The sequence below is a fragment of the Bombus terrestris genome, chromosome 11, assembly GCF_910591885.1.
Source record: "Bombus terrestris chromosome 11, iyBomTerr1.2, whole genome shotgun sequence".
NCBI lineage: Eukaryota > Metazoa > Arthropoda > Insecta > Hymenoptera > Apidae > Bombus > Bombus terrestris.
Window position 1 is genome coordinate 8,442,547 of NC_063279.1, and position 12,952 is coordinate 8,455,498.

General features: G+C 29.6%; 2 protein-coding genes across 4 annotated transcripts; one reads left to right on the plus strand and one right to left on the minus strand.

Moving 5' to 3' along the window:
* The first annotated feature begins 142 nt into the window (after positions 1–142).
* LOC100646990 (thioredoxin, mitochondrial) lies at positions 143–2,475 on the plus strand. 2 transcript variants are annotated; one of them, XM_048410205.1, is made up of 4 exons: positions 143–298; positions 679–883; positions 930–1,097; positions 1,199–2,475. In XM_048410205.1, the coding sequence occupies exon 4, from the start codon at positions 1,327–1,329 to the stop codon at positions 1,750–1,752; it is 426 nt and encodes a 141-aa protein (XP_048266162.1). In that variant the 5' UTR covers positions 143–298; positions 679–883; positions 930–1,097; positions 1,199–1,326; the 3' UTR covers positions 1,753–2,475. The 2 variants fall into 2 exon arrangements, with proteins under 2 accessions (XP_048266162.1, XP_020720975.1); XM_020865316.2 differs by having other exon boundaries at positions 169–399.
* On the minus strand, positions 1,889–12,797 carry LOC100646871 (pecanex-like protein 1). 2 transcript variants are annotated; one of them, XM_048410190.1, is made up of 15 exons: positions 12,441–12,797; positions 11,912–12,158; positions 11,478–11,756; positions 11,024–11,376; positions 10,803–10,946; positions 10,478–10,722; positions 10,145–10,404; positions 6,740–10,050; positions 6,196–6,657; positions 5,983–6,127; positions 5,645–5,903; positions 5,219–5,572; positions 5,013–5,137; positions 4,666–4,943; positions 1,889–4,584 (listed from the first exon to the last, which is right to left on the minus strand). In XM_048410190.1, the coding sequence occupies exons 1-15, from the start codon at positions 12,591–12,593 to the stop codon at positions 4,303–4,305; spliced, it is 6,897 nt and encodes a 2,298-aa protein (XP_048266147.1). In that variant the 5' UTR covers positions 12,594–12,797; the 3' UTR covers positions 1,889–4,302. The 2 variants fall into 2 exon arrangements, with proteins under 2 accessions (XP_048266147.1, XP_003399012.2); XM_003398964.4 differs by having other exon boundaries at positions 5,013–5,125; positions 12,441–12,796.
* Positions 12,798–12,952: the final 155 nt, after the last annotated feature.

Here is a 12,952-nt window from a genome sequence, read left to right on the forward strand (position 1 = left end):
TATCCCTACATACTGCATATATATTTACTTAAAGTCCCTAAACTTACTAAATTTTTGCCATTTTTTAATGAACAATACAAAATGTATAAAAGTTAACAGTGTAAAATATGTATAGAATAAGTTAGTCATTTCTAATTTTAATTTTTCGCATATTATACATATTATTACATATATACATATTATCTTATTAAAATATAAGTAGTCAACTTATGTTATAAACTTGTTGCAACAATTTATAGTTGAAAGATACAGATTATAATATAATTGTTTGTTGATGTTTAATTATCTTTTTCTATCAGTACGTAATAAATGATTTTTTAATATTTTTTATAAATAAGTTATTGATATATAATATAATTGTGCTATTTTCAAAAAATTGTAAAATATGAATAGATAAAGGTAATATATATACAAGAAAATATTCATATTTATTATGGATTTTATGCATATATTGTTTAAATAATGAAAAATAATGATAAACATTCATTATTACAATAAGAATTATTGTACAATAAGTTTTTATATTTATATATCTTTATTAACTTTCTCTTAGCTTTCTTATCTTATCAAAATCATTATTTAACATCTGTATGTTCTATAATTCTCGTATTATTAATTCATTAAATTATATTAAACCATGTATTTATATATATAAATTTATGAATTTCTTGTTTTTAGTGACATGACTAATTTGATATTTGGAGTTGGTATAGGATTGTTTCTTATTTTAATTCTTTGGGCTTTGGCTGTATTAGTATATATTATTTCTTTAAAAATTGAAAAGAAAATTGGTACTCTTGCTATACTTACAGTTAGTATATGCACAATCGTTTTACTTATATTGCCAATTGCATCAGAGAAATCTAATACCACTGACAAAAAGGTAAATAATTATTTTAATATGAAGTTTTAATATTTATTTATATTAGATACATAATTTGTTACAGATATATGATCATTTATTCATCTGGCGTATCTTATTACTAATATTATTAGTAATATCATCTATTATTAGTTTAGTGGGATATGTAATATTTGAGATAACAAAATCTATCAGACCAGTTCGAATAACTAATTGGATCTTTTAAAAACCTGTAGTAAGTATTATTCCTTTGTTATAATTATTACAATAGTGATATTCAGTTAAAGTAAGTTTAAAAGTACATTATTAATTGTTTCCATTTCTATGAATTTTCAGAATTTACTAATAAAACAGAAGTAGTTCTTACTATGTAAGATAATTGGAAAAGACTAGTTTAGCCCGATCTTTCTATATTTAATGTCTTTGTCTAATTTGTGATATAGTAATATTTAAAAAATTATAAAATGTTGCGTAGCATTACTAAGCTTTCATCAGCTCTAGTGAGATCTGTTTCTTCGTCATGCCAGAAAAATAAGCAATTTGAAATAAATAATAATAGTGAATTTGTTAGCAAGGTAATGAACAGTTCAGTACCAGTCATTGTAAATTTTCATGCTGAGTGGTGTGATCCTTGTAAAATATTGACACCTAAATTAATAGAACTCATAGGACCAATGGATAAACTGGATCTTGCTATTGTTAATTTGGAATCAAATCCAGAATTAGTATATATTTTTGAAGTAAAAGCTGTACCAGCTATTATAGCAATTTCAAGTGGATTAGTAGTTGATAAATTTGTAGGTTTAACTGACTTAGATGTCATAGAAAATTTAATACAAAAACTTACGAATACACCGATAAATTCTGAAAATGATAAGGGAAAAATTTAATATGTATCTCATATATTATATAAAATTATTAAAATAAATAATTTAATACATTTTGTTAGTTTGAATTGAGCTATGTAATGTTGTTTCATTGAGCAATAATATTATGTGATGCTAGGGTAAAAATATGAAATAGTAATTTCAAAAAAGATAACATTTTTATTTTTTTATTTATAATTTTTATAATATCTGTGTTAATCATTTTACAAACACTTAGTAATTTGTTATATATATCAATAATATTATAACATGGTTATAAAATGATTTTTGAACTGATTGTGTATTACATACAATATGCTATATTAATTAATATTAATGGCCTTTTTTAGTCTACCATTTCGTGACATTAACTATACTTATTGATCTAATCCTAGTTTAAAACTGAAGTATATTTCAAGGAACTTACTTTCTTTGTATAATCGCTATCGCTATCTGTATATCTCTTATTGGAATACAGTTAATGAGATTAACATGATTTATTTCAATAAAATTCGTTTAAAGCATATTATGCAATAAAGTTAACAATGGCTCATTAAATAATGAATGTGAATCTAAGATGATAAAGCGTAAGTAATGCAAGGATTTAAAACAAACTGTTATTTAGTTTGACTTCTAATTTTATATTTATTTTTAATTTTGAAGTAATTCTGTACAATCTATGTATGAAATTACTGTTAATTACAGATAGTAGGCCAAAGATTTAATAAAAAACATGTAATCCATGTATTCCCTGGTAAAGTAGATTTTTTTGTCCCTTGGCAGCAAGCGATACATAAATGTGTACCAACAATTAAAAGACTAGCTAAAATTTTTGTATCAGTCAGATGCTTTCAAAAAACACCATAATAAGGCAATGCTGTGATTCTTTGGTTACTTGCAAAACTTTTTATCTTTTGTGTTAAACATATTTAAAACTTTTCCTATTTTTTTTTTTTTTTTTTTTTTTTTTTAAGCAAAAGAGTACTTTGTACTTTTGCAAGCAACCCTATCATTCTTATTAGTTTAGTAATCAGTATATATTTTAATATGTACAAAATTAGGTGAAAACTTTCAATGAATCACTTTCGTAAGAGAAGAAATGATAATAAATTTATTTTTCTTCTCTGGATAAATATTGTGGTGTATTTGTCCATAATAATATTTATTACGATATTTGGTTTTGTTTGGCTTTATTATTATTAATTATTATTCCCAATGAAAATTATAAGAGGCATATATCAAATATAAATACACCATCATAGTTATCCAGATTGTTATACAATAAAGATATACAAGTGAAAGATTGTGGAGTTACATTTAACACTACTATTAATGCACCGATATGTTTTGTAGAGGCAATCTCATGGCCCCACAAAATTACACATTCAGTAAATACATTTGGACGCCTTAATCTTGCAGAAATGTTACGCATATATATATTTACAACTTATATATTAAATAGTTTAAAAAAAATGTAACAAAATGTAGAAAAACACGAATGATATATACAAATTTCTTCTGATGTTACTTGTTGTTATTGAGCATATTCGATACTAGTAATATAGAAATACGTTTTTCATTTTTTAATAAATAATATAATTTGTAATAACTTTTATTCTTACATTCTAATTTACTCTTAGAGATTCGTTATAAATTGTATTATTATAACTTCAAAATAAAGATACTGTTCATTGAATAATATTGTTAGAAGTTTTAACAACAGCAATTATTGGGTTTATCTTCTTTAATTTTACCTTAGATTATTGGCAATTGAAATAATAACTTTGCAAATTGTAGGTTTATGATCTCATTTTATAAAATTATTAACAATGGTATAAAATAGAACGCAAATATAGCAAAATTAATATTTAAATATATTCAATATTATTACATTTTATACTAACAAAGTAATAGTTTAGCTAGTTAACAACAAGTAATATCTAGTTTTCATCGCTAGTAAATCATCTAATCATTATATAATACAGAATATAATACAACATGATACAATTTACTTTGCATTGAATAACTTGGCGATTGACATTAGTCTTCTCAGTAAATGTGTAAGAAGTAATAATTCTTTAATTACTATAGTAAATATTAACTGCTTTTTGTATGAGTTTTAGAAAATCATCTTTTCCGAGAATATTTTAAAAAAACTGTATCTATTGGGAAATCATTGCAATGAAAATAACACAAATACCAATGATATCGAGAAAATGGAAATTTTAGAAAAATCGTGTAATGAAGAGTATTCTGTAGCTATATGTATATGTATATGTATATGTATATGTTATGTACTGTGACATACATGCGCTGGCGCATGAACGCATTCTCTCTTTCTCTCTTATATATTAGAATTAAGAAACTAGTGTTAAAATTCGTCGCTTTTCAGTATTTACAATTTCAAGAACAATCTTTCATCAAAAACCTTTGTATTTATTATTTTGTAACTGGAATGAATTCTTCATTTTTAATGCATTCTTATCTATTTGCAATGCATGACGTAGATTCAAAAAATGACTGTATGAAAATCGCCTTAATGTATATTACTGCAGAAAATTAAAAAATACTTCATCATACTTCTGCCCCCAAATCTTTTACACCTTGTTCCGCTATTGGAACATATTTATCATCAATTTTGACAAGTAAGATAACTTTATCTACGTGAGACCGCCGATTAGGATCACGATGATTCGGAGACCAACAATGAACAACGCATCCTTCCATACCTCTTTCAGGTACCCAATGCTGCCATCCAGATCTACCACCCTGTTGTCTCATTCTCTCATCTGGCCAAATTACATCTATGCGGCGACCCAAATTAATAGCATCATAGACTTGGTTAGGATCTATGATCTGATAACAGATAAATATACATAATTTTTTATGAACTAAAGAGAGAGATGTGTCTCAAAATAAATTTTGTTTTCTACTTACACGTACTCGTTGTAAGATTTCATCCTTTTCGGGTTTATTTATGAAACTCGTTTCACATTTCGTTTCAGTTTTAATATCACTATTGCTAAGAAGACCGGCTAAACTGGCAAGCGTCGAAGTTGTAGGTTTTCCAACCGAAGCCAAAGATCCCCTATTTCCACCTAAAGATCCAGTGTTTGCTCTTCCTAAAGAACCACGTCCAGTCGATCCACCAATTTGGCACCCAGAGTCTATGGATTGTGAACCAGATGTATTATGACCTGTTGATTGTCCATAACCTACATAAAAAATTTTATTTTTATATTGTAAAGTCATCAATATAGATGATGCATGATGATTGGAAATACCTAAATGAATATTATATGTAGTCATTGCATACACTCCATCATTTCCAAAACCTCCATCATCTTGAGATCCTGTCCCTCCTGATGAACAACCCTGACCACACCTTCTTCTAATTCTATAAATAATACTTGTAATAATAATAAACTTTATGAACTTTCATTAATAAATTATGGTTTATATAATTATATGACATAATAATAAGACATACCTTTGCCATAGTTTTAAGATATTGCTTTTAATTATATCGAGACTCAAAGGCCCACCGATTATGGAACATAATTGTTCATTAGTCTCTGCATAACTAGTTATTAATGGTGAAACGTAAATCGGGTACCCAATTGGTTGATCACAGGAACTATTTATGATGTTTCTAAGAGCTTGTTTAGCATTTTGTATAGAACCTCGCTCAGGATTCCTATTTCTCAAGTAAACTAACTCTTGTTGCTGTCCAGCCCATAAGCCACGAACACATTCACGATTCATTTTAATCACCCGAAAACTTAAAAAGCGTTTGTTAAGCATTATCACCTTATATTCATCAATACCATCATCAAGTACATGTCTATAAATAGAAATAATGAATATTAATAATGTAATAAGTTAACATTTTATAAATATCGCATTGCTAAAATACCTGAGAGCTAAAAGACTGGGTGCACCATTTAAGACAGCATTTCTCCACAGTGGATCCGCTTCATGACTAATCACGAGATTTTTATCATGGCTATCTATAGCTTCATAAAGAGCAGACGGTTCACCATACTGCTCTGGACTCATGAAATGATCTTGATGTAGTTTTAATGCCATTCTTACACCTTTTGCCACGACATTTCGTAATAAATCTACGTCATATAAAACCCATTCATCTCGAACAGATGTTATACGGAAATCTCCTAAATATATAAATGTACTTTTTAAACATTATTCTTAAATGTAATCAATTTTTTCATTATTTATTATAAAATAATGTACCTTTAAAAAGAGCATGTAATCCATATAAAAAAAATTCAACACTGGAAACCGTGTTATGAGATAATGCTCCTAAAACACGTCTCCCCAAAAGACTTAAAGCAAGACATAAAGATACCAATGACGAATTTCTTGATTTGTCTAATGTCTAAAACAATTATAAATAAATAATGTTATACAAACGTTAATATAATGTATATATGTTTGAAAAATTACCTTGTCTTGTTTAGTAACGCAATACTGTATCCAATCCAAATAAACATTACAGAAACTACTTCTTGTGATGCCGCATGTTCGGATATCGTAATCTTCATGAATGCTCAAATTAAAAACTGGATCCAAATCAACGAAATTTTTGTCAAGCGTTATTTTTAGGGCGTCCGAAATATCAGAATTCTCCAACCAATATTTCAGTTTTGGTGATTTAACAGCATAGAAAACAATACTTTTGACATAGTAAGTAACTAGTACTTTACGAAATTCAAACACTTGGAGCATAGAAACTGCTGAATTATCTGAAATCGAGTATCCTTCTAAAACGTATTTAGCACTTGCAACTTCCCAAGCTAACCAGCGTTGACTAAAAGCTGCGTTTACACTTAATACGTTTGAAAAATGACCCATTTCACAACAACAACAATTGTCATTATCTTCAATTCCTTCAGTGATTGCTTCTACCTAAAAATCAAAGCATTTTCAAATTTGAGTGTGTTTGTTATTTTGTTTAGAATTTTCAATATCTAAAATAATATATATATACTTCTCTTTGCTGACAATATGTTCCCCTGAATTCAAGACCTCTTAATTGAAAGGTTACTAGACCGTTTCCTAATTGAACAATATGTACCAAGCAATTCAAGTAATCAGATGCTAGTAGAAAACAATCGCCTTGTTCCACATTTCCCCACCGACCGAGGGCAAGGTCTCCATACAGGCTATGTTGCAGGGATCTTGTTAATTGTTCATAGAAAATTGAATTCAAATTATTATCATCTGCTCCTATGTTTCGATCTAAATGCGAAGACATTCGGGTATTCGAATGATCTACTCTTCTTGTCTTATAATCTCGTTCCCAAAATTTCACTGGACGTACATATGATGATATAAATATTGCACTGCCCAAAAGAGGATTTAAAGGAGTACTTAAAAGTGCAGAAATCCCTGCTTGTAGAAACAGCATAGCAGAATGCGGAACGGAGAAAGGTTGGGCAAATGCATGAAATGCACTACCCCAAGTAATTTGCCAAGGTGCAATATATGTGACTACAAATCGTATTTTCAATAGTAGTTCATAAACTTTTGCAAAAACTATTCCTGTGATAAAATAGTCCACCAAAAATGTTTCGCTGAGATTTCGAAAATCTAGTTTGAAGAACAGAACAGCAAAAATCAAAACCAAATAACGCGTTGATGGATCAGAGTATGCAGATCTTAAAGATTTTAATCCACACACAACTATAATCAATGCTCCCACACTTTCTCCAAACTTAGCTACAATTTTTGATGAACATTCTGTAAGTGCTCCCAAAAATACAACTGGATAGAGAACGTTTCTTTCTAAAAAGCACAGACAAACATATGCCTTTTCAAACCACATAATCTTCACAGGTTCACGAACTTCAAATTGTGCATATTCATGGCTACGTAATACTGGTCTTGATAAGCACAGCCATGGCAATTGTTTTCGAAGTTGTGGTACAATGTAATGTAGCAAAAGTCCAAGGCAACTTGCAATACCCCATAAAACTGGATTCAGTTCTGGTTGTAAGGCTGTAAACACAGTTGAACAATGGATTCCAAAAGATAGAGTACCTATCACTGCACAAACTATTAAATCATTTTTTAATCTTGCATTCACTGTTGCTTTTAATTTTTCAGGTAATGGATCTACCAATTCTGTATCTGACATTTGTTCAGTAAATTTAATTTTTACATGTTTTTTTCTTTCATAAATTCTAAGTTTTACTTCTTTGTATGTTGTGGGTACAGTATCTCTATGAGATGTATTCTCAATGATTTTAGCTTCTTTTTCTTCTGTATAAATTTCTGGAGGCCACAAATTTGTTTTAACAATGTCCCATATTACTGTAGGATCTGAAGATGATCTACTTAAATGGTAAGATATAGCGACTAATAAACCCGCAAAAATAGAGAATAAAATATGCTGTGAAGATTTAGGCTCTGTAAGTGCTCCGTAAGCAAATCCATACAATATAACAACAGTGACTATGCTGCGAGATAGACAATATATTGAAGAAATTAAACTTGTGGTTGCATTTCCACCAAATAAATGGATATCTATATGTTCACAGAGATACATTAGAAAAGTATTAATTTGTGGAAGTAACCCGAAGGAAAATATAATAGGAAAGCATAAAAGAAAAATTAATAAAATATTACGAATCTGTAATAGAACATCATAATCAGTAATCCGTAAACCATATATTCGAAATTCAGATGCTTTAAAATTTCTCAAGGATTCATTAAAGATTAATATGAATCCTGAACACAATATATAATAAACAGGTCGAGAAAATACTATAATGCGATTGAAGCCATGTATTGGGGAAGCTGCATCAGGCTGAACGGATTTTAATAATGAATATTGACAGCCAGCAGTTACAAAACAAAGCATGAAAGCAAATATATCTCGGTAAAATCCTTGTTGGAGCAATACGAGACCCAATCCCGCAACAGCAACTGCTAAAAGCGTCGAAATAATAATCTCAAATATTGTCAAATTTCGATCTAATAAGGCCAACAAAAATAAACGATCGAATCGCACTTTGATATGCGGTAATTTTCCAATTTTCCATTTATAGTAATATTGCTTGTCTTGTCTTGATTGTTTAGGTTTGGATTCAGATCCATCTAAGCCACCAATAAATCGATTCCAAGATAGACTTGTATTTATGTCACCCACTGCACACGTCTGTAATGTTAAGGCAGGCCTATCTCGGCGATTTGAATCTGTTGGGTAAATATTCAAATTGAAATATCCCAATAAATTTCGTAATCTTTGATTTCTCTCTGTCATTGATTCTATACGTGATAATATGTCTTGATGGAACTGATCTCGTTCTAAGGTTTCGAGTTCATATTGAATAGAATTTCCATTATTTTGATGAATTTGATCACGTTCCGAAGTTTCCACTGGATTTGACGATAATGAATTTTGTGCTTTGGTTTGATTGCTTTCTGGACTGGACAGAACAGGTGGTGTATCTATTATAACACTCAAGTCAGGAGAATTCAAAGATAAACTACTATAACTATTACTCAAAGAGTCTATTAATTCCCAATTCGCATCATAATGTAAATTTTGATTAAGTTGTTGACGTAATAATGTATTTAATAATTTATCGTTATTATTAGAAGGAACTTGCGCAGCTGCAGCAACACCAGATCCTTTCTCATCGAAGGTGTAAGCTAGCCAGCGGCCGTTTTCATCTCGAAAATAAGGTACAGTTGCTTCTACAGCATCGTTATGATTAGCAACTAAATGACATTCTTCGTTTGATATCAATCCAAATAAAGCAGTAAGTGGAACGACGTTATCATCTCGATTCCGATCTCGTGGTACACGAGTCGATCGAATCGAACATTTCAAAGGAACACGTCTTTTTCGTGCCGTTCGAGTCTCTGAATTGCGGCTTAATCTTAAATCTGAGACGGTGCTAGATTGACCTGGTAATTCTCGGCCAGATGTCAATAATGTAGCTAACAAGGAAGATGCAAGACTAAGTGTACTTAACTCGTTGTTTGAACCGCTAGTTTGCTCGAATCTATCAAATCTTCCATCTCTTCTTCTATCTTTCTCTCTTTTGACTTCTAATGTTCGTTTTAATTTCTGTCGGGTTTGTTCAGTAGTTGTAATATTATCATCTATAGCTTCTATTGCAGGTTTTGGACGGCTTTGTTTAGGTATTGCACCTTGATGACGTTTGTTATCTGTTTCTACTTGTGGAAGTAACATTCTTTTTGCCTCATTTTCCATATTCGATGAGTATGCTGTATACTCAAAAGGCATCATATTAGATGAACCAGAATCTGGTTCTTTACTATGTAATCCTGTGGAACAAAAATTTACGAATATTACTTTTTCTCGCAATTCTTTTAAAAATAAATACCCATTTGATATAAAAACTTAAAAGTTAAAACTTACCTTTATTTATTCGCGATTCTATTGTACAATCACCACCTTCAAATAATTGATCTATTCCAACTATACTTCCAACGTTTAAAGGATCATCTATATTTTTCGATTTATCTTGTTTATCTTTAAACAAATTTTCTAAATCCGAGAATTCACGGCTGCTTTGGCTTGCATTACTGTATCTTCTTTTAACACCGGACTTTGGTTCTTCAATTAGTGCATCACGAGAATTTGCAGAATCATTATCTACACCACCATCTTCATTACGTCTAAATATGAGGTCAAATTTAAGAAATTTATGGATTAATCGTTTAATATTTACTTTTATTATGTTTAATTTACCTTGAAAATCTATCTTCAAATCGGCTAGTACTAAGACTTCTGTCCCGATTAGAGGTAGCATTAATTTCACAAGTCTTCCGAGTAAGTAATGGACTATAAGAATCCTGAAGGCTAAATCCTCCAGAACTTTCATTAGCAAACTGTTCATCACTTTGTTCTTCTATAGGATGTACTATTTCTGATCCATAACTAAGATATGGTAATAATTGTAATTGGTTTTTTTTTAATGTATTTTGAGGTAATACCTTTAAAATATATACAGTTTTTTAATATAATTTTTCATATAAACACATATATTACTACGACCATATTATCATATTGATACCTTTTTAGTATTAATTGTTTCAAGACTTTGCGGATGAAGAGGTAAATTATTGTCATCTGTAGTGTTTATATTTTTATTAGTAGCACCAATTGTTTCAAGACTTTGTGGATGAATAAGTTGTTGATGTGGCTTTTTTGTAATAACCTTGTAAACAAAGAAAATATGTTAAATACATTACTTAATTATTCGTTTTTCCAAATAGAAAATTCCTTCATTTTTACCTCTAAAGATTGTGGATGTGAGGAAATTTTATTTTTTTCCGTATCTTCTTTTTTGGATATAATTTCTAAACTCTGTGGATGATCATTCATTAAATGTGTTTCCATTGGAATTGAGTTAGAATTGAGACGCCGAACACTTTGGTTTGATTTCCAGTAAGGATAATCATCTCCATGGTGTTCCAATTCTAACGAACTTGTTTGTTTTATTTGACTTTCAGAACCTGTTTTACCAAGACTACCCTGTTTGGAATGACGATTTCGTGAATCTTCAGATGCATGTCTGCATAATTTTCTTGAACCTTGTCGATCCTCTTCAGTAATTACAACACATTTCTGTCTTTTCAATCTTCTTTCTATATGTATTTGAAATTTCCCAAAAGAAATATTAATATGTATAAAAATAGGGTAATATTGCATTATAGAGGTTATATCATAAAAATTACAAAATTAATACCATTTATTATATTTCGAAAACATGGTTCATGATATTGTGCAGAACCTAATTCTGTTTCGTGTATATTTATACTAGATACCATTGGTTTAGTTAGCTGTTGTGCTTCTTCTGAACTTTCTGAGCTATTTTTTCTGTGAATTTCTACTTTCAAATCTATAGTTGAACTAGGCTTATCTCGATTATATTCAGATGTTATACTATCAGCATCTGCATTTTGCACATTTGATTCAATAAAAGAGTTACGTGATGAGCATTCTACAGGTGGTGTATCTGTTTTTCCTATGTGTAAAAATAATAAATTGATAGCAAAATTTTTAAAATATAATTGATATAGTTTTAAAAGTTAATTGTATCAAATTTAAAGATTAATTTTAACAAATAAATGGCAAAGTTAATAGATAGATTTAAAAAATAAAAGATATAGTCTATAATACCACTTAAGACTTGCAGTTCTATTCCATGATCTACTTGTTCCTGTGATTGTTCCCTGCATTTATTATGCACTGTGCGTCTTTTTTCACTTTCTGATCTTTGTTGGCTAATAGCTTGACCTGATTCTTCTAAACACTCAGTTGTATCATACATGCAATGAAGTGTATGGTTAACATACTTTATCGTACCAAAAAGTGCTCCAATTGAAGAACAATATGCTATCCAAACATATAACGTCGGTGGAAAATACTATAAAATAAAGAATTGTCATCTTCAAAGTTTATATAACAATTATATGGTATCTTTAAGCGTACAATTATGAAAAACTTATATACGTATATATGCATTTGTATACATATGATGTATGCATGTATATATACACAAATCAAAATTTATAAAGTCCAAATAACAAAACTCAACACATGTTATGTAAATCTACCCGCGGTTAATGTAAACACATACAGTTTATGTTATTTAACTAAAATGAATGACTTGCAACTAAAATTAATGCACACATATAAATATACTTACAAGATATATAATAAACGGTAAACAAAGTAAGAAAAGCCAAATGTACAAGTGAAATGTATTTGAAAAAACGTCGAGACGGGGATCGTAAAACCAGCCTCCTGTCAGGCTCGCCCAGACGCCTTGTCTTAAAATTTCCAGCATTTGAGAACCCATACCAATTGCAAAAGTGCTCCCTCACCATCTTCCCATCACTTGCTGTTTTACAGCTTTATTCGTAGTCTGTCTTTTCTATTTGAAAAATTGCGTGGCAAACAATAAGGCGATACATTTTATCTTGGCTTCTTAATCAATGGATTTCGCGCACACGACTTACTGACTTTGCAGCCATCTTCACATCTCAGATGATTTTGAACATGAACAATATGATTACATATATGATCAAGCTTCTATGATATTTTGCAAAATTACTTTGCACGAGTCATTTATCGACACTTATTATAATTGGCAATAATATAAGTGAAACTCATCTAATACTGTTCAAATATTTCTAATATTCGTTAAAATATATACCT

Coding starts and splice junctions, on each gene's coding strand:
- LOC100646990 (XM_048410205.1), top strand. CDS start 1,327: ATGTTGCGTAGCATTACTAAGCTTTCATCAGCTCTAGTGAGATCTGTT.
- LOC100646871 (XM_048410190.1), bottom strand. CDS start 12,593: ATGGGTTCTCAAATGCTGGAAATTTTAAGACAAGGCGTCTGGGCGAGC. Junction 6,658..6,739: donor CATATTGTCAGCAAAGAGAA/GTATATATATAT, acceptor TTTGATTTTTAG/GTAGAAGCAATCACTGAAGG. Junction 5,904..5,982: donor ATTACATGCTCTTTTTAAAG/GTACATTATTTT, acceptor TTATATATTTAG/GAGATTTCCGTATAACATCT.